General features: G+C 41.1%; 1 protein-coding gene across 1 annotated transcript in view; it reads right to left on the reverse strand.

Annotated features, from left to right (window-relative positions):
• Window positions 1–90: 90 nt before the first annotated feature.
• The window catches only part of si:ch73-181d5.4 (death-inducer obliterator 1), a 30,917-nt gene continuing 8,817 nt past the window's right edge, over window positions 91–22,190 (reverse strand). The window contains exons 6-16 of the mRNA XM_067446987.1: window positions 21,422–21,596; window positions 12,181–12,520; window positions 9,777–9,936; window positions 9,616–9,699; window positions 9,305–9,538; window positions 8,988–9,135; window positions 6,950–7,415; window positions 6,712–6,853; window positions 6,458–6,547; window positions 5,902–6,097; window positions 91–4,758 (exon numbers count right to left, since the gene is read on the reverse strand). Of these exons, the coding sequence (XP_067303088.1) occupies window positions 1,043–4,758; window positions 5,902–6,097; window positions 6,458–6,547; window positions 6,712–6,853; window positions 6,950–7,415; window positions 8,988–9,135; window positions 9,305–9,538; window positions 9,616–9,699; window positions 9,777–9,936; window positions 12,181–12,520; window positions 21,422–21,596 (5,751 nt within the window). The 3' untranslated portion in view covers window positions 91–1,042. The remainder of the gene's footprint in view (window positions 4,759–5,901; window positions 6,098–6,457; window positions 6,548–6,711; window positions 6,854–6,949; window positions 7,416–8,987; window positions 9,136–9,304; window positions 9,539–9,615; window positions 9,700–9,776; window positions 9,937–12,180; window positions 12,521–21,421; window positions 21,597–22,190) is intronic.

Consider the following 22,190-nt stretch of genomic DNA (forward strand, 5'->3'; position numbering starts at 1 on the left):
ACACATTTCCTTTAATGTGGTGGAGAATCCATCAATGTTTATCAAAAACTGTGTCTGGCTTATTCACAATAAAGATACACTACCCATGCATTACAAAGATGAGATGGCATTTTAATATGGTTATATCCACATAATATTCATCCATAGTAATATTTAAAGGGACACTCCAACCAATTAAGTAAAACTCTGCCATTATTTATTAATCTAAGATCATGATTTTGTCTGTGGAACAAAAAAACAGTGTATACAAATTTTTCAGTACAATTATGTTTTTGTTTTGTTTTTGTTTTTGGCCATACAGTGCAAGTTAAGGGGCTCTAATGCTGTTTGTTTCACAATGTTTTTCAAAATATCTGCAGAAGAAAATATGTGGTTTTGGAAGCACATTGGGATGAGTAAAAAAAAAAAGATGACAGAGTTTTTTTTTGGGTTGGAGTATCCCTTAGAGAAAAAAACACATAATTAGAGATCATTAAGTGCACTGGTCAGATGTTGTGGTTCAGTTGTTTACTAAATTAAATCAGTGGAAATAGACAAGGCTCCATTTTTTGAAATACTGAATTACTTACAAATGTACATTTAGAAAAGTACTTAAAAATCTATGAACATAAATGTACACTGCTATTTATGAGACTATAAGAGATAAAAAATAAAATAAAAAATTCACAGACTTTTGTCAGTAGTTTAAATGAACATGTCCTGCTTCCACAAAACAAAACAAAACATTTCTTTTTCAGTAATCAACTTAAAGTTGATATGGCAGAGAGAACAAACCTTCAATCTTTCAAGAAACCAACAGATTTATCAAAAACTGCTTCACTTGCAGAACAATGTTTTTGATTGAGATCCATCTAATCTATCTTGAGGCGTATAAAAAGGTCCGCCTATGCTTGAACTTGCAAATATTTAAACCTTCAGAGAGCTTGTCTTGTTCCTTTATTCCCCATCCATTTTACTTATGAAGTCAACCTATAGTAGTATAAGTCTTAACTACACCGCCAAACACTGCTGGATCTGCTCATTTTTTTCCTTCTTCGTTTTGTTATCTCCACATATTTGCCCTTGTTTCACCTCTACATCTGCCATTGCGTCCTCTTGACCTTCTGCTTGCTTGTCCATAACTTCTGTCCTGAACCCTTGGTTCTTGCTCTCTACTTTCATACCCGACCTGTTCATCGTGTAATCTTGAGTTATCACGTCGCTGAAGTTTAAAACGGTTAGCAATGCTTGGCTCCTCCTCACGAATGCAATGTCCACTGACGTCCTTCGCAACACGACCGTGTCTTATGTCAGGTGACCGGTCACACTCATTGTGGGAGTTATGCCTGTGTACCTGGGAAGTGTTCAGATTAATTGGACCTCCAGGTGGAGTGGGGAGTAGCGGACCGGATCGCCGTAACGGCCGTATATTTGTCTCTTTTAGTTGGCACTCAAAATTTGCGTGTGGTTGCCCCAAATTTTGAATCTCACATGGATTTTGATGTTGTGGTCTTTTAAAGGGAGTAGGAGTGGAATGGTTGGGTAAACCAGAAGAATGGGCTTCATTGTGGTCGTCAAAATGGTCACTATTTTGAGGTGAAGGTCTTCTCGGTCCATGTAAATCAGGAGATGGTTCTCTTTGGACCGAAAACTGCTGTGGTGAATCAAAGCGAGGTCCCCTCATTTGTGCATTCATTTTATTACCCCTTGCAAAAAATGTCCCACTAGCGCCCCTTCTTCGTCCTCTAAACTCAGATAAACTCAGCCCTCTTGGTTGACCTTTGATTTCAGCATATCGCGGTCCTTCAAACTGGCTGTGCGTTGCCCCGCTTGCCGGGTCTTGAGCGTGTGTTGGAGCCCGTCTAGAAAAAGATGTCTGTATTCGGTCTTCTGCATCCTCTGCAAATGTTTGGTTGCGGTCAGGGCTTTGTAGTTCACAAATATCTTGGGGGGAAGCATGTCCACTTGCTTCAAAAGAGGATGGGCCCCTGGGCTGACCAAATGTAGGACTCCTCAGTTTCCTCAATGGTGCAGACGGGGGCTCTCCTGACCGGTTCCACTTATCAAATGTGGAAGGTTGACAATGCTCTCTAGGATTATGGGGTCTGAAATTGCCCTTGTGCACAGGGACAGGCCCTAATATTGACTCTCTTTGCTGAAACTGGACAGGTTCATCCTTACTAAAATTGTCCCCCTGCATGTAAGATCTAATTGTTTTGTGAGATACTCTACCAGTTTCAGATTCTTGAAAACTGCCCTCATGTAACTGGGCAGGCCTGGGTTTCTGACTTTGATGGGCCTGGTCTGTCTCTTCCAGTGGAAATCTCCTGAGCATGTGATTCGGGTGTTTTTGGTGATCAAACCTGCCATGCTCCCATATGGGGAATCCTTCCTCTTTTTGAGACGCACAAGGTTGATTGTTGTGGTCTGCATCACGCATAAAAAAGTCGTCTCTTTTATTTTGAGGCGGTTCTCCGCAATATAATTGATCAGTGTCAGATAAATGTCTATGTTGTGAATGGAAAGATCTTTGGGGGAAATCTCCTGAATGTAATTCGTCCATCTCATTATGTAAATAATTCGACCTTTGAACTGACGGCATGCCTTTCTTTTGATCAGTGTAGCCAGGCTCAGTAAAATGAGCCGTTCGGTTATGTGGCGGCCGGGTAGATGGACTTATGGAGTCATGGTGAAAAGCGTCAGTCTGAAATGTGTGTGGCTGTAATGCTGGTGTAACTCTGTGTAAAGGCAGGTCAGTATCACCTGTGGTGTGTAGTGCTCCTCGTTTCAATCTCGAGTCAGTTTTGCTAGGGGGCAAACGATCTCTCTTAATTTCAGATCGGCTATAAAATGGCAGATTTTTGTCAAATGACTTGTTTAATAGAGGACAATGTTCCCCTTGATTTTGGAATGTCTGAAGTCCCTGGCTTTGCTTTGCATTTAAAAGACCACCTTGCTGAAAATCTGCCAACTGTTTGTCTTTACATGTAGTCTCACTTTGTCCTAATGTGTATGCAGTTTGCATGCGATCACTGCCTGACACCTGGTCAGATTCATGTTGTGATGCATGTTGCGTGCTGTGCTCTGACAATGGGCCAGGCTCTTGCTGGTCAGTCTTCCGAGACTGGCCACTTTCGTCCAGCGAGGATTTTTCCCTCCGGCTTGAGTGTGAGCGCGTGGAACGACGACTTCTGCTCCTATACCGCGAGGGTGAGGATGAGCCTCTGTGGTGGTGATGATGATCCCTCTTCCTTGAGGATGTCTCTCTCCGTCTGTCACTGTGACTTCCCCTAGATGGTCTGCTTCGATGGTGTTTATCTGAGGCATCCTTCGAGGCTCTAGCTGAATGCGAGGCTCTTGAAGACGTCCTGTCTTGGTGGTATGGCTTGCTGTGTTCACGCCTACTTCTTGACGACCTATCTGTGCTCAATGAGGACCTTCTACTGCTTCCTTTTTTGTAGGTATTCTCTGAACGTGAGGATTTAGTGTTCTGTGCTTGTGCAGTTTTTGGTGACCCTTCCTTTGGCATCGCGTTATCAGAAGCTAATTTCTCTTTCTCTGTGTTTAATGAGTTGTCCACTACTATATTTTTGGTCTCTTCCATGTTTAATAATGTTTGTGCACTTTCTGTTTCTATTGCCCCGCATTCAGCATCATCCAACTGCACATCCGGGCTTGCTTTTCGACAGATTCGTGGATCCCTATTCTGATTAATTATTGGACAATAGGGTGTTTTTTCTACTTCATCCTCTTCGTCCCTACCAAATGCTGTTGGTGGTGACATCAGAGCATCAGAAACAGAGAAATGGGCCATGGAAACACCAATGGCTTCCTTCTGAAGGCGTAGACTTTCTGTCTGTTCTTCTAGCTGTCTTTTCTGTTCCTCTATCTGCCTATTTAACTCTTCAAGAATTTTTTGCTGCTCAGTGAATGTTGTAGTAGGGATTTTATCGGTGTATTGGGGCATTTTGTGTTCAGAGATCGCGGATTTGTGAGGTAAAGCGTTACTTGTGAGGTAATTTTGCATCTCTTCAAACACAGTCTCATCCTCTGGATCATAGGCTATATCACTAGAAACTGTAGAGGACTCTACCGTATTTTTAACCTCTGTTGTTTTGGGTATATTATTTCTGACAGTTTGAACATTAGCAACTGCACTGTACTCCTCCTCTGGGTCATACGGTCGATCATCATCATCTTCACCAGGGGCTACAGATGAAGCTTTAGGCTCCAAAACTTCAGTCGGACTCATTGGAACCAGAGCCCCATTAGTAAGAGCTGGATCATACTCCTCAGGATCGTACGGCCTATCATCATCATCATCACCCAACACCATTGGATCATCGTATTTGCACAACTGTTGACAAGGCTGAACCTTATCTGTTGACAAGCTTATATTACACTCATCATGTTTCTTTTGACCAAATAAAGTGTTAAGTATGGTCTGAAGTGGGGTGGTATTGGAGTTATTGACAGACGGGCTGGGTTTCGACACAGATGACACTCTAGGGAGAGAAGATGGGCCACACAGAGAGCTGACTGGGTCTGGTAACCTAAATGAAGCTAAAGATCCACAAGGATTCAGCAAGATAGCCTCAGCCTTAGTGTTGTGTTGTCCAAGATCATTTATTGAGGTAGGATTGCTGGTTTCCCTTTTATCCACACAAATCAAGGACCTAGATTTCTTCTCGGCAACATCTTGTGGCAATCCCTCAAGACGCTTTGGTTTCTGACAGACTGCTAACCCAATTAGGATATTAGGGTGATCCTGTTCAAGCCCTAAGAGAAGTCATAACATAAAAAGGTCAAAGTCATTATCACCTGATGTGAAACTGGAAACAGATCAGTATGCAGGGCTCGACATTAATGCTTGTCCAGGATTTGGTCTACACAAAATAGCTTTTTGATGGAATTCAGTTTCACAGAAACACAAGAATACCAAAGGATTTTAGCATTTAATGACATATTGATTTTAAATTATATATATTAACATATAATAATATAATTGCAGGGCTTGACATTAACGCTTGTCAAGGATAAGTTGATTTTTGAAGGGGCAAGTGAAAGATCATTTTATTTGCCCGACCGGACAAGTATCCTGATTAAAATGTCATTAACAAAAAATAACTGGGGAGTCACCAAACCGCGAGAATGATTCTGCATTCATTTAGTGTAAGGGGCGATCGATAGTGGAGGATAATATAATAAATAATGCACTGACGCAGCATCTCAAGGAGAAATCTCAACAAACGAGCGCAGCTCAAAGATACTCAGTTGACTTACTGTCGTAACACGATGTGGAGTTTTAATATTTATAACTTATGATAGAGTTGAGCAACATCACACGAGCAAGAGTGCTGAGTACCATCCCGACTGAAACTGTGGCACTGATTTCATTTCAGGGTTTGAATGAAGGACTCGCTCATGAAGACCTGGAGGTTTACTTTCATGCTTAAGAAAGTCATTCGTTCAAACATGTCTTATTGTATATTCAAAGCAGTCTCATAACAGTGCAATTTTTCAGTGTAATGATTTAATTTGATTGATAACAGCCTATAGTGTCTTATTATTATAATTGAATTTATTGATCAAATGTAAGAATTTAAAATCAAAGATAAGCATATATTTAAAAATATATTTTTTATTTTACTTCTTTATATTATACCTTTATAAAGATTATAAAGGATTATAAAGATTATATTTATATAGAACATACATATGCAGATTTATATGTCAAAGCTGACTGAACACTGATGTTTCAGAATAAATAATATTTGTAACATTTTACAAAAAAAAATTGATTTGATTTGATTGAGCTATTGTTTTACTCTGACAAGTGAATGAGTGTTTCCTCATGCGAAGGCCAAGCAGATGAACGGGCTTAAAGTCGAGCCCTGAGTATGTGATCTGTGCATCATATACCTGGTCCCTCTAAGGGAAGCAGTGCCGCAGGGATGGCCTGTTTTGTGCACAGCGGAATGAGGTAGAGATCTTTGATGTGTTTACAAATATTAGAAACAACCCCAAATCTCCTACGACTGTTGAAATATGAAAACAGGGACACGTATGCAACCTCCTCCTCTTCTGAGGCCGGATGGAACCGGATTAATGACAGCTCCTGTATTCATGGAAATAATGCAAATAGATTTGATCAATGTGCATTTAATACAATTAATATATCAGTATTATTAAAGGGATGGTTCAGCCAAAAATGAAAATTTGACGTTTATTTGCATCCAACATGTAGGTGTGTTTGTTTCTTCAGGAGAACACAAATGAAGATTTTTATCTTCACCCGTTGCTCGTATAATGCATGCCAATGGGGTCTAATTCTATTTAGTAACAGTTGAGTTAAAAATCTTCATTTGTGTTCTACTGAAGAAACAAACACACCTACATGTTGGATGCAAATAAACGTCAAATTTTCATTTTTGGCTGAACTATCCCTTTAATGACAAATTTGAGGTGGTGGGCTTACCTTTGCCTCTGATGTCTTTATCAAATCAACATATTCCCAGACAGTTTGAGGTAATATCCTGCCTCCAACTTGTATAGTGTCTGGTAAGTCCTAAACACAGAAAGTGCATACATGTAACACCCACCGGCCATATTTATACCATCCGCATACTTTGAGATCAAATAATTCACAACAAGAAAATATATCTTTAAAATATAATAATAATAATAATAATAATAAAATGAATCATTTAGTAATGTTTAAAAAAAGCCAACCTCTTTCAGAAAGTCAGGAGAGCCAGAAATTAAGTATCCCTTTGTGACGAATTTGGCTACAGTTGGCATGTTAAGAAAGCCTTTCCATAAAATACTCTGTTTAGATAAAAACTGTCTTGTTCCTTTATCACAATCTGCCAGCCTTGAAAAAGAGAGACATGAGAATGTATTCATTATTTGTGCTATTATTGCATTATTTATTGTTGAAGTTACATCGCAAAAATGCCTGTATGCACACCTTGAGCTATACGAGGTGTCCAGAGATGCTGGCGAGGGTTTGGTGAGGATAGATTTGGGCATTGGAGCAGGCATCTGTAGGACCACAGGGGGTGGCGGTGTCTCTTTAAGAGGGTCCAGGGCAGGCTGCACTGGGAGCGGCTGCTGGAGCGGGCTCGAGGCCGTCTCTGGGGCAGCAGATGGAAGAGTCTGTCTGTATTGGGCTGTACGTGGATCTCTTCTGGAGATGGCCACAGTGGGAACTGAAGGAATCAAAACAGGAGAGAAATCTGCAGATGGCATCCGCGAGTCCAAGTCCTCCTCAGCATTGGGAGAAGCAGGAGACTCGATGATCTCTGAGTCTGGAGGATCCACTGCCGCACCAGCCCCATGATCAGCTGGTGAAGGCTTCTCCTTTTCTGCCTCATCTTTCACTGTCTTCATCTTGGGTTTCTGGCTTTCAGGATCATTATCAGATGATACTTGGCCTGCGGGTTAAAAAGTAGCAGATTATACTGTGGTGCAGGAGAGCTTAAGAGACTTACTTACCGAAATCAGATTGGTAAAAGATAGAGGACAATGCACTAAAATCAGCTCAATCAGAGTTTCAGCCAGTGAAAGACATCAGTAAAACAGCTTATGCACAATGTCACGTCATGTTTACCTCATTAAAACCATATTCAGTGTCCATAAACTCACCAGTCAGCTAAAAATGAACTCTAGAGAGGAGCATTTAGATAAAAACATGCACCACATTTTTAATTTTTATATAATATTGAATTGAATCAAAAGCTTTTGAATATAAATCGAACCAGCTCGAGAAATTTGTCTCATTACCCAGCCCTACTTTATATCTACTTGACATGTATTTTAAAACGACTGGATCACTCTATTTACCCATCAGTATCCAGAACAACAGCAATCTGTAGTGTAAAGGCTGCAACATACTTCAGAATAACAGAGAAAAAAGTTCTCGCTCCCAGGGCTGCGAGAACAAAATTATGTCATTTAACAAACTTTTTTCTTGCGGGTGTCCGAGAACTATTGTGTGATTGGTCAGAGATTTAAAGTGGGTGTGGTTAATGCAGAAAAACGCAGATGATCGGCACCTGCTTTTCTCGTAAAGTATGAATGTACTGGCCAGAACGAACTTTGTTCTTGTTCTTGCCACCTCGAGAAAACGAACAAATTTCTTTGTTCTTGCAAAGTATGTTCCAAGCTTAAGAAGTACTGATAACCACAGACTCCAATAGTCCCTGCAGTTTTCTTCTGTAACCTACATGTTAAGCAAAAGGCCAGATATAGCTTAAATTACAATGAACAGTAGTAAAGTTGCACTGCAAAAAATGCTTCTCTTACTTAGTATTTTTGTCTTGTTTCTAGTCAAAATATCTAAAAAAAAAAAATGTATTAAGAAACATTTACTAGACAAGTACAAAATATTATCTTGTTTTGGGAAAAAAGAACTCAAAATAAAGAGAGTTTTTGCTTAAAATAAGCTAAATAATTTTTTCTGTTTGAATTAAGATTATTTTTCTTACCCCACTGGCAGATTTTAAATAATTTTAAAATATAGCAGCAGTACTGACATGCAACACCTGCACCTGGTATAACAGAGGCCAACAATGAAGCAGATTTTATCAGGACATTTACACTGTGATATCCACATACAGCCTCCCTTCAGGGTCCCTCTCATCCGGAGGGCCAATGTGCTGCAGTTTAGCGCCAGCCCTGATCAAACTCACCCACCTGTGATTTAATGATCCTGAAGACATTGATTAGCATGTTCAGGTGTGTTTGATTAGGATTAGAGCTAAACTCTCCCTGCGTCTCAATCAGCTCCCTAGTTCACTAGTCAGGGCACTGATCAGGACATAAGTCAATGGGCTGACTCCCTGATCAGTGCCCTGACTAGTGAACTAGGGAGCTGATTGAGACGCTCCGCAGGAAAGTGGATTTTGTGGGTCAGATCTGAGGACCCCTGCCATACTGCTTAAATCTCCAGAAAAGCAGGCAGGGCATGTGAAGCTTTATCCAATATGCGTTTTAGAAGGTCATACCTGTACATATCTTGCAATTAAGGTCAAAGAGATGGTGTTTGTGCTCTAACGTGGTGTCTTTCAGCATACTGCCGATCACTTCTGGAGCATCGACGCGCGCTTCTCTCGCCGGCGTCTGCTTCAGCTGAGACAGAGGCAGCTTCTCTTCCTAAAGATAGACAAAAGGCTTTATTGCTTAATTGTTCAGAGGAACAGGTGCTGTGCTCTAGCAGTTCAGATTTAAAGCCCTAATAAACACTAAAGAGCTGCAGTGATGATCTGCAATGTGTTTGTCAAAGTATCTAAAATTCAGCTAGAAGCCGATGCGATCAACTCACTGAGGTAGTGTTTGTGTTCAATGACTGCGTGGTCTCTACGATCATCACTTCCTCCGGAGGAAGAGGAGGAAGAGGAGGCTCTTCCACATCCACAGAACAAAGGGATGAGGATTCCTCCTTCACAGAACGAAGGGAAGAGGATTCCTCCTTCACAGAACGAAGGGATGAGCATTCCTCCTTCAAAGAACAAAGGGATGATGATTCCTCCTTCACAGAAAGATCAGCAGCGGGCTCCTGTCAGAAACAGTCAAAAACTGAAAAGCTCCACATCGTCTTAACATAAATGTTTTGAGAGCAACACAATGCTTTACCTCGACACGTGTCACGTCCTGCTGACTCAAATGAATGAGCCTGACTGGAGGTATGTTTCCTTTCAACACCTGATGACACAGCTCCTGAAAACATCCACAGAATGACTCCACACATTATGAAAACAGCATTTAAATGAAGCCATTTTGGGAAGAAAATGAACCTTGTGTTTGGGATCTTTCAAGTTGAGGATGAGACACTGGTATTTGTTCTTATACTCCTCATCTGTGGTGTAACACATGTTGAACATCTCTTTCTCCACGTCCACTGCCAGCTTTTCAATTTCATTCTCAGAAATGTTCAGATCATCACTCTGATTTAACCTACAGAAGAAGATCATCCCAAGATCAGAGACCGCAGCTACATGGCCAAGCACACAACGATAAAAATGAGTGAATACAGATTTCCAGATGGAAAATCTGTATTCACTTTTTTTTTGAGGCAAAGTGGTCAACAAAGCCCTACGCATAATTACTTATGATTAGGGGTGTAACGATACGCGTATTCGTATTGAACCGTTCGGTAGAAGGCTTTCGGTTCGGTACGCATTATGTACCGAACGGTTCTCGGACTAATTAATTAGATTTGGAAAAATAAAAAAGTGTGTGAAATATAATAACATGCGTTCAACAATAACCAAAACGACATAACAGGCAATGCCCCTGACACCGCTGAAGTGAAAAAAAAAAACACCAAATATGTTTTAGGCTGCTCAGTCAGGTTCTCGCTTACTCAGTAGGCTACGCGCTGAATGCTCGTGGCAAAATGGCTATTGCGTTTAACAAACCAGAAATAGAAGATCCTCCAAAAATAAACGGGTCTGGTGTTTGGGTGAACTTTGGATTCTTTGTACGCTATGATGGTGTTGGCAAGAGTGATGGATAAAAAACAAACGGTATGTCGCATTTGCTACATGATGGTACAGCAGCGGGAATAATTAATGTCATGTCAATCAACTCATTTACGCCGACAACAAGACGATAAAAAGGAGAAACAGCCACAAACTATCCCCGCAGCATTAAGACAGACATTTCCAACTTATTCAAATGGCAAAAGACATCACCGCGGCGAGTGGCCCATTCATAGCCGCGGATATGAGACCTTACGCCCATTTTCACACAAACTCCGTCTGCAGTGCGTAGTCTATGCGGTGCGTATTTTTTCCATACCCATGTTAACGGTTGCGGAGTTTTAAGAACATGCTTTAAGTAATTGAGCCCCGTTACAATGTTCCTTCACGAGCCCATTTCAACAAAAGCACAAACAGAGAACCAATTGGCCAAAGCAACAGCGGTTGCTCTGACAACAGGCTGGATGTCAAGGGCTACACAAAGCTACCTGACTGTGACGGCACATTACATTATGAATGGGAGCTGAACAGCCACGTTCTTCAGACACGCCCCCTTGAGAGTCAAACAAGTGAGGATTTGGGGGATGACAGAAGCAGTAGTGTGTGTAAAAAGTGTGGAGAGAGCTAATGTAAAGAGCTAATGTCTTATTCCTGTAACTACATAGAAGATGGGTAAAGTATAACTCGTCATTGTTCAATGTAAAAAAAAAAATCCATACTTCGTTAGTTTTATTAAAAAAATAATTAAAAAAGGTAATTTATCTGCCAATTTTTTCTTTTTGCTGTATCTAAAACATACCGAACCGTACCGAACCGAACCGTGACACCAGTGTATCGTATCGAACCGAACCGTGAATTTTGTGAACCGTTACACCCCTACTTATGATGCCGTAAAATAGCTTTTAACTTTGTCCAGTTGGGGACGCTGCCAACACATAGATATTGTATTGTCAGAGGATGGTTAAAATGACACACAAAATTTTGTTTAAACCTGCCATTAACTCTTTCCCAGCCAAACACAGACATGTCCGGGTTTCCCGGCACTATAACATCTTCAGAATGAGTACAGAACCTCCTGATCAAAACACACGCGAGTAAGACGCAGTAAGCGATCGAGTGTAAACAGATGCATATAAAAAATAACATGATCATCAACATTAAACGTCATATAATCAAATCTATCTAATGTTGAATGAGATGTGGGCCCAGGACAACAGGACCCAGTGTTGGTGGACTCCATCTCCTCCATCTGTGTTTGATCCTCGCTCTGAAACTGATCTGGAGTCAGTCTCACAGACACACACACGTGATTTTCCTCAGCTTTTTGTACAAAATGTTGCTTTTTTTATGAAGCTTGCCCATATTCAAGTGTTGATAAAAAAGGAATGCATGAAGCTAGAATACGTTTTTTGATGTTGTTTAAAAGAAGAGGGTCGGCTCTTTCTTTTGCTATATATTGCATGCTCAGATATTCATAAATTAAAATTTTCTATGGGCTATTCAATTTTTGTGAAAATGGTCAAAAACCCTGGCGGTGGCTGGCAGCCCTTTTTTTTAAACTGGTGATAATACAATAATAATGTTTTAATAATAATTAAAAATATATATTTTGGCTTAAAATATTGCACTACATATCATATTGTGAGATCATTATCATGATGTATATCGAACCGTGACATGAGTGTATCGTCACACCCCTGAGGTTTCATTCTCTAACCTTCGGAGCATGATTTTGCAGAGCGAGCGGCGGATGTTTTGTCTGATCAGGAGAGGGCTGTCCACATCTTCCGCTGAGGCTCTGCCTGCAGGTGTGCTGGGCTCAGCCGGTGCCATAAGTTCAGGAGGCTTTCTAGGCAAAGGGCTTTTACTAAGAGTCCCTTTGAGAAGCTCCAGTCGTGGAGAGCCGGGCATGGTTTTCTTTGCTCTTCCTCCAGTGGCCTTCTTGACCAGCGGAGCTGTGGGAGTCTTCTGAGAAGCCGTAACGTCCAGAGTCGGATCTGAAGGAGGGCTCTGGGGTGTGCCGGTATTGCACTCAACTTCATCTGTGTCTTTAACGGCTGGGGAAAAACAATAAATAGAAGGGTATAAAGATATAAAAACACAAGCAGCATTTGGAAAAACACACAGTTGATGCAAGTTAAGGACAGCGGTTAGTTTACCCAAAGATTCGAACGGTTATGAATCAGCGTATTGATTCATGATTCGGATCGCCAATGTCTCGTGATTTCAGCAGTTTCACACGCGAACCGAATCATGAATCAATACGCTGATTCATAACCATTTGAATCTTTATTTGAGGATTGAAAACAAACGTAGAAGAGAAGGCAATGCTGAATAAAGTCGTAGTTTTTGTTATTTTTGGACCCAAATGTATTTCTGATGCTTCAAGAGACTCTAATTAACCCACTGATGTCTCATATGGACTACTGTGATGATGTTTTTATTCCCTTTCTGGACATGGACAGTATAGTGTGCATACACTTACATACGCTCTCAGACTAAATATAAAATATCTTAAACGGTGTGTGAAGATGAACGGAGGTCTTACGGGTGTGGAGCGACATTAGGGGGAGGAGTTAATGACATTTCATTTTTGGGGGAACTAACCCTTTAGGCAAGGCAAGGCAAGGCAAGTTTATGTGTATAGCACATTTCATACCCAATGGCAATTCAAAGTGCTTTACATAGAAATTAATTAAAACAGTGGTGACAAATGCATGAGAAAAAAAGAGTACCATATGGACGAAAAAAAATTTAAAACAAGCATAGTGAAGGGGGGAGTGGGCCGACACCCTTGCCTCTTCATCATATGCATCTTATCCTTTTGAATGATTTTGAATAACCTCATGAATTAAATAATCAGTTATTATCCTTTCAAAATAATGAATTACTGACAATCAATTTTATTTGATCATTAATACATTTAACTATTATTTAATATGATTTTGACTCTATGTCTGCTGTATGGTGTCTAATTTGCTTTCCAGAGACGGTCTGACAAAGACAGTCTGACCCCTATCTATGTGCCCTGACATAGATAGCCTGACCAACAGGGCCTTGGAGAGAAAGTTAGAACTTCTAAGAGGTGAATCCTGCCTGTTGTTAACCCCAGGAAAGGAAGGGGTGGGAGGATTTGAGTCTCCCAATTGTGATTTCTTCCCATTTATATAGTGATTTTTCCCATTGATAGAAGTACATTTTTGTCTTTATATTTCTTTATATTTCTTTATAGAATGAGGTAGATGACATTAGTCATACTTTTCTTTCTGGAGATTTGTTTGTCATGTGGTGTTGATATCTTGTTCTGTTGATAAGCTCACTGCTGCGCTAACCTTGGAGGAGAGATGTGCCCTAGAGTCTTGTGTGTGTGTGTGTAACATGTTCTGTGCAGGTCTATGGACAGGATTGGACCGCTTTTCTCACACCCTAGACCTCTGGGCGTCTTTCTAGGACTCCCCTGAAGTCAACACTACCCCAATCTTGGGATTGTCTGATGTATACATCCTGATTAACAACAACAACATCTCCTATCTATTCTCGTGTGACACATTGTTTAGACTTTATGCCAATCAGTAATATTCCACGTGTTTGTAATGATGTAAATCATGCCCTTGAAATTGGTATAACTGGTGTGGTAATTTTGTGTAGAGTAGAGTCTGGCCTGACACCGCCCTGAGAGACTCTGAAGCTGACTCTACTGATGAAACTGCAAACTATTCTTCAGTAAAATTCTCTCCGATGATTGAACATCCTGACTCCTGGTCTTCATTTCGCATATCTGGTCTATGGGTCAAAACTGTCAACCCCTAACAATAGTTGTAAAGACAATAATAAGAAAAGAAAAAATATGGTCAGATCCCTGATATAAAAATAAACATTCTTCAGTTTACAGCATACAAACATGTACCATCTTTATTAGAGCACCTCTCATTCATTTCTTTCTCAAACACGTACATAACATCCATTTTAATCACTATTCCCTGATTTTTACTCAGAAACCTTCTTGTTAAACCCATTCTCACTCATCATACCCTCCACAGATTTACACATACTCAAACCTTATTGTCAAACTTACTATTTCCATCAAACCCAGTTTTCACTCATCATATTTAACTCAAAAGAACATATAAAATAAACAATAACCAGAGATAAGAACAAAGGTAAACTAAAACAATTATAAAAAGAATAAAGAGATAAGATAGGGTGCAATCAGTCGGACATACAGTGCTCAGAGCTCATTCAGTAAATGTCTTGCCTGAAGACAAAACATCTAATTCTTGCAAAATTTTTCAGATGATAGTATGCTGATTTAGTTATTGCTTTGACATGACTACTGAAACTCAGGTCTGACTCCAAAATCACTCCAAGATTCCTGACTTGATTTTTTGTTATCAGGCCTTTAGCCTCAAGATACGCGTTCACCTTGAGAATTTCATCTTTGTTTCCAAATGTAGTGATTTCAGTTTTGTCTTTGTTTAATTGAAGATAGTTTTCGCACATCCAGTTGTTAACTTCATCAATGCATTTGCACAGGGAGTCAATGGGGCTGTAGTCATTAGGTGACAGTGCTAAGTAGATCTAGGTATCGTCAGCATAGCTGTGGTAAGTGATATTGTTCTTTTTCATTATTTGGCTCAGTGGCAGCATATACAGGTTAAACAGGAGTGGTGCAAGAATGGACCCTTGTGGGACTCCGCATGTCATGGACGTCCACTCAGACTTATGATCTCCTATACTCACATAATAACCTCTCCCTTCTAAGTATGATCTGAATCATTTGAGGACCATCCCAGAAAGCCCGACCCAGTTTTCCAGCCTGTCTAGAAGTATGGTGTGGTCAACAGTGTTCTAATGCAGCACTGAGGTCCAGTAGAACCAGAATTGATGTTTTGCCTGTATCAGTGTTTAAGCGAATATCATTTATAATCTTTATGAGCACACTTTAAAGGAAGTGTGTGTAAGATTGTGGCCAAAACTGGTCCTGCAATCCCTTTCAGATGCCTGTAGAGCGGTGTCTCCCCCTCCCCCTGACTCGAGGTTGCCAGATTGGTTGCAGGATCAGCAGAACGTTTGTAGATCTGCAGCTGTGGTAACTAAAGCAGATCTGGCAACCCCAAACACTAATGACTCCGTGATTGGTCGACAGGTGGAGGGCGGAGCTTCAGGCCAAAACACAACATGACATCATCAACATCAGTTGAGCTGCCACAACAGCTTTATAATGCCAATATCCTGGCCGGACTACTGCTGTCAGTGATAGAAGTGTTAGAAATGAACATGATTTCTTAATGTCTGCTGACATATCAGGGCCATTTTAGGATTCATTGAAATATATTTCTTACATACAGGTCCTTTAAGAACCTAGCCTATTTTGGGACTAATTCAGATTTTTTTTTACAGCAGTAAAACACAGCAGAAGCTACACTGTTTGCTTGGGCACTGCACTCGCCAAAACACAGGGTTCCCGCTCATTTTCAGCAACCATTTTCTAGGACTTTTCAATTTTACTACGGCGGAAATAAAAGACAATGATCATGCCAAATATTCCTCTCCAAGTCTTTAAGAGGGATACAGTTTAGTGCCATGACTTAACTATAATGTTTACTATGAGCTCTTAATCATACATTATAACTATGGAAGCTTGTTTCCACCACAGGGTAAAAGTCTGCCTTTTTTGCTCAGAATATGACTTTATAACTTGCAATTGTGAGTTTATATCTCTCAGTTCTGAGAAAAGAAATCAGAATTGCAAGATATAAAATCGCAATTGTGCTGGAAAAAATTTTATTGCGAGAAAAAAAAGTCTGAATTACGAGTTTATATCATGCAATCCTGACTTTGTAGCGAAATTGTGAGTGTCTATCATTATTTTACGAGGTGTGGGTTTATATCTCACAAATCTGAATTTATAGATCTCTCAATTGTGAGTTTCTTCTGAAGAACTTTAAAAATATATATATATACATATATTTTCCATGACAACAACAAGATTTTCCAGGACATTTAACATTTTCTCAAAATTTCCATGCGTTTTCCAGGACTGGAAAATGTGTCTGTAATTTTCCAGGTGTTCAAGGTTTTCCAGGATGATTGGGAACCCTGCGATCAGGAGACGCAGTTGACGGGGGAGCTCATTTGTACTTCAACGCATTCGTCGCTCCTGCACGTTCAGACTTGATCACACAATTTGACCAAATCCTGCATCGCCATTACTGGTGCACTATTGTGATTTAGATTAATCCCCAGTGATTTCCCAGCAGAAAGTGTATTTTATCATCCAGATATGCCGCTCTGGCATGGCTTTGGTCTGCAGAACAGCATTTCCCAGTCAACTATATAAAGGCTGTGATGTACTATTCCCGAATGCGGCCGTGTCTTCCACACAGAAAGCTGCATCAAACGCACTGAACTCAAGCTCAGAGACTACAGTAGGCTTCATGCAGATCGCCACATGAACAGACAGTCTCATCGCATCTGCTGGTCAAAGGAAGAGTCGAACGGAGGCGATATCTATAGGCTAGGTCCTTTATTGTTGCCATTTTATTGGTAATCATTCCGATTTTTAGTATGAAGAAGAAAAATAAACTTAAGATATCAACCTGCATATGCAATGGACATCAGTGTTACTCTTTGAAGTTATCTTAAGTCAAGTCCCCTTCATTTGTATAGCACAATACTGATCGTTTCCAAGCAGCTTTACAGTGATAACAGAAACTTAATGGAAGAGAGATTATTTTGGCTATAGACAGAAATTGTCCAGCTAAAGTAAGTTGAGTCAACATCCGTTGTGAATAATCATTAATATTTATTTTGGGCCGGCTTACACATCATGTCCTGTCCGCCGGCTAGAGGACTCAAACCCCGAACAGGTTTTGCAACGATACCGTTATCATCATCACATGATCTGAACAGAAACGTGGTTCTGTGAGAACGGTGACGGCATGACGTAAGCCTTACAGGTTTAGTCTACAGGCAAGCGTACGTATGAGCACAGAAGCAGAGTTTTTCTTTACAAAATGACTGCTAAAAAACAGGCATTAATAACATGCTGGCATGCACAACACAGCATTTGTAATCGTTTCCGATTGCATTTTGATACAGTTTGTACAGAGGGAAAGTGGACTGACGCAGTATTTAAAGGGGTACTTCAGCGCTGGGAAGATGAATCTGTATTTAAACTGGGTCATCAATGCAGTAGAAATGTGAAATTATTTTTTTTATTTTGTGCCTTCTAGACTGAGAAAAGACAGAAAATGTATTTTTGTCTCATGGGGATGAAAGACTACAATTCCCAGAATGCTTCGCTGCCCTGTGAGGCCATTTCCAAAGCCACCGCTACTGGATCACTGAATCACTTTTACTTTCCCACCGCGACCGCGTTCATCTTCATAAAATCAGTTCAGTTATAGAGCAGACACTACAATTAAAAACTGAACGTGTCTGTTCAATATCATGTGATTTAGCCGCTGAGGGTAGCCTAGAAATCTAGACGCACCCTAGCGGCAGCAAATTTAATTTCCCCGCAAGTGTGGTCTAGCAACTCTCAATTCCTATCTGAGCTGTATTCCGCAGAATCTGGACGGCCCAACCACATCGTGTAGGTAGGCTATAGAGTCAGCGGGCGGGGCCATAATGACGACGGCCGAGTTGCGTTTGCGTGCTTCTAGTAACACAGTCTTCTAGTAAACACAGAAACTGGCGAACGGCGGCGGTCTTTGGAATCAGCTCTGCCCGCGCCTCCGGAAGACTTGGAGTTAAGCTTTTCTCTGAGAAAAGAACAAAGAGCGGCACTGAAGTCATTCTTAAAAAGGGAAGATGTGTTCAGAGTTTAGCCGACCAGATACGGTGAATGTTTAATCTATCATCAAGCTCCCCTTCACCGTCGTTGCTTCGGTTGGTGTAGCGCTATCCTATCGCGTGCAGAGGGAGTTTGAAAGACAACCGTTTATCCCGCCCCTCAGATTGAGCCGTCAATGGAGAGTTTCCAGACCAAACATCTTGATGTGGGTCTGGCTTGTCAGGCTACGCTGAGGGAGTCTCACAGCCCAAACGCTGCAGGAGTCAGATTGACAGTCATGGATGAGCTCGTGATGAGAGCTGAGGTAAGCGCGTTCTCAGCGCGTGTTCAGTCTGGCATGTTTTCACTTCATGCCTTTGGTTTGCCTTTAATTTGAGAAGTTGAAACAATCACTTTGCTCCACACCGCTCCGTTTCCATGATTGCCTGCAGCCGTGAGCTGAGCTGTGAATGCGATCTCCCACTCCCCATGTGCGAGTTCAAAACATGTGGAAATAGCTCTCTGCTGGCTGTAGTCTTTAGCCTCTGGACAAAGATTCCTCCGATGACGCCATATGCTAATCGCTGAAGTAACTCTTTACAAAAGACCTGAACCGGAAGATAATCGCGGACTTTGTTGCGCATAACCCGCATCCGGTTTGGTGCTGATAGTGATGCAGAACGGACAGACTTGTAGTGCAACATCTCGAGGACCTCTCAGCCTGTTTTAATGTTAGAGACGCTGTGTTCTGCTTTGTGGTGCCTCAATCTTTGCTGTGGATATATTTGACCATTAGTCCATATAACAGTGTTTGACAATGACTAAATGTGCCTGTCTCATAAGGGCCTGTGAGAGACTCTTCTGATAATAGTGTCTGTAATGTGGTCACAGTGATGCAAGTTCAAGCCAATCTTGGGAATGGCAAACACCCGTTCTTTTGTAAGTCAGTCAGCTTTATTTTTTATAGCACTTTATTTCATGCAGATTTCTTCAAAGCAGCTTTACGGTGATACGCAGGTAAATAATGATCAACGATGCAAACAGAGTTCAGCTCTAAAGCATCTCTGCTCAGAAAACCGAATCGTCAGTGCTGTCAAGCAATCGTCATTGTAACAGCGCTAATAAAGTTGACTTGACTGTCGTCATCAGTGCAGTCACATGAGTAATACTGATCAAAGTGTGAAGACTGGCCTTGAAATATGATCATCCACGATTGTCACTCTAATTTTAAAAAAAAACTTGCTTAGGGGAGTGTGTGTGCGTGTGCGTGCGTGCGTGCGCGCAAGAGAGAGAGTGAGAGACAGAACATGTTTACATGCACAGCAACACGCTGATAACTGCCTAAAATCCGTTTAATGAAATAAAAGGTTACACCAATTTATATGCAAACCCCTAATCCAGCAACACAGGAAAGGCCAGACCAGCATCGGCGTGACATGGTAATCATCATGTATCCGACTGAGTTTTCCACTTATGCGAGTGCTCTAAAATGTCAGCAGAAAAATGATTTACAGCTCGATTGTTCTCTGATGTTTGTGGTTTCTCTGATGTTCTGATGTTTGTGCCACTTCTCAAAAGAGTCGGACCGTACAATATATTTTCTCCTCTCCTACTGCGAAAAATGTCTGCAGGCTCTTAAATCTGCTATTAGGCCCCGATCAGACAACATGTTTTTGCAGTGAGATGCGTCTTTCTTTTTATACTCGACGTCATCACGTTTTTTTTTTCTATTGTCCAATCGAATGAATGGAGAGGCGGCCTTCAGCTGTGGTGACGTTACCTTGATTAGACTGACGGCACAGCTCGAGGGTTTCCAAGAAACATTTAAAATGTGTTCTTCTCTAAATTGAACAACGGTGCGCCTCGCGTTCTCAAACCTGAAAAGCGCGTTCTGTCTGATTGTGCTTTAAAGGGTTAGTTCACCCAAAAAATGAACTCCTCACCCTAATGTCGTTTCACACCCCTAAGTCTTCTCTTCTGGGTCTCTCAAAAACTACGACTTTATTCAGCATTGTCTTCTCTTCCGCGTTTGTTTTCAATCCTCAAATAAAGATTCAAACGGCTATGAATCAGCGTATTGATCCGAATCATGTATCAATACGCTGATTCATAACCGTTTGAGTCCTTATTTGAGGAACGTGGAAGACAATGCTGAATAAAGTCGTAGTTTTTGTTATTTTTGGACCCAAATGTATTTTGGATGCTTCAAGAGACTCTAATTAACCCACTGATGTCTCATATGGACTACTGTGATGATGTTTTTATTCCCTTTCTGGACATGGACAGTATAGTGTGCATACACTTGCATACGCTCTCGGACTAAATATAAAATATCTTAAACTGTGTGTGAAGATGAACGGAGGTCTTACGGGTGTGGAGCAACATTAGGGAGAGGAGTTAATGACATTTCATTTTTGGGGGAACTAACCCTTTAAGAACGATTTCCTGTCATATCACACAGAAATGACCTTGGACCAAAAAAATAGAGTTAATTTTTATGAATTTGAGATTTATACTCCATCTGAAACCTGAATAAATGAGCTTTCCATCTATGTGTGGTTTGTTAGCATATGACTATATTTGAAAATCTGGAATCTGAGGGAGCAAAAAAAATCGAAATATTGAGAAAATCTCTTTTAAAGTTGTCCAAATGAAGTCCTTAGCAATGCATTTTTGATTGATTTAAAATTCATTCAATGACCCATTCAATTTATTGTTGGCTATTGCTAGATATACCCGTGAGAGGCAGGACTGTTGAAGTGCTCCAGGGTCACACATGCACTTTTTAAAACCACAGGTGTTCACATGATGGGTGAAGTCAGCGTAAATGGCAAACCTAGCTTTGCTGAGCGGTTTATGCTTAAGCACTGAACGCAGAGAAAAGAAAAGAGTAAAGTTTACACGATTATGCACAAAGCCTTAATGCAGGGGTCCCCAATCCGCTGTCCTGCAGAGTTTAGCTCCAACCCCCAGTCAAACACACCTCAAACAGCTAATCGATGCCTTTATAGGCCATAGTGAGACACTGATTAGCTGTTTGAGGTGTGTTTGATTGGGGTTTGGAGCTAAACTCTGCAGGACAGCGGCCCTCCAGGACCGAGTTTGGGGACCCCTGCCTTAATGTAAATGTGCTCAGAGACAGAGAGAGGGGGATGCCCTTGTGCGTGCGTGAGAAACATACTGGGCTTGAGCTCCAGGGCAGGAGTTGATGTGGTCGTCTGTGCAGGATCAGAGACTGTAGCTGTGGCTGGCTCTTCATCCAGCTCTTCCTGCTTGCTCACAGGCTCTTCCTGCGCTGGCGTCGCCTTATTGATCTTCACCTTGAAAAGCTTTGCAAGAAATGATCGTTTCTCGATCTGAAATGTAAAAGCACACAAGTGAACACGGGGACACAGATAGAGTAACAAACACTCAATTCAAAGTGTGATTCCTCAACCTAAGCAGTGTATGTTTGATTTAGTTAAAGCCACAATATGTCGTTTTACCGCTAGAGGTCTCTTATTCAGAACCAGTGATGCCAGTAATGCGTCAGACAATCCTGTGCTGACAGTTTTGGATATCAGAGAAAACAGATGCCGTCTGGTAGAGACTGGACCCAGTACTCCCGGTGTGGAAATTAATTTAAAGGGGTGGCTGCATGCAATTTGACTTTTTTAACTTCAGTTAGTGTGTAATGTCGCTGCTTGAGCATAAACAGTATCTGCAAAGTTACAGCGCTGAAAGTTCAATGCAAACGGAGATATTGTCTTTTAAAGTTATGGCAGTTTATTGCCTACAGAAACGGCCGGTTTGGACTACAACGAGCTTCTTCCTGGGTTGGTGACATCATAAACCCTCGCTAGTCTCCGCAGATGTAACTTCTGCCCGTAATGGGGAGGGGCGTGGCGTTTCCGACAACCTGTGCTTGGCTCTTCAGCCAATAAAAATACAGGAAACTACATTTGGCCATC

Source organism: Pseudorasbora parva, chromosome 6 (genome assembly GCF_024679245.1).
Source record: "Pseudorasbora parva isolate DD20220531a chromosome 6, ASM2467924v1, whole genome shotgun sequence".
Lineage (NCBI taxonomy): Eukaryota > Metazoa > Chordata > Actinopteri > Cypriniformes > Gobionidae > Pseudorasbora > Pseudorasbora parva.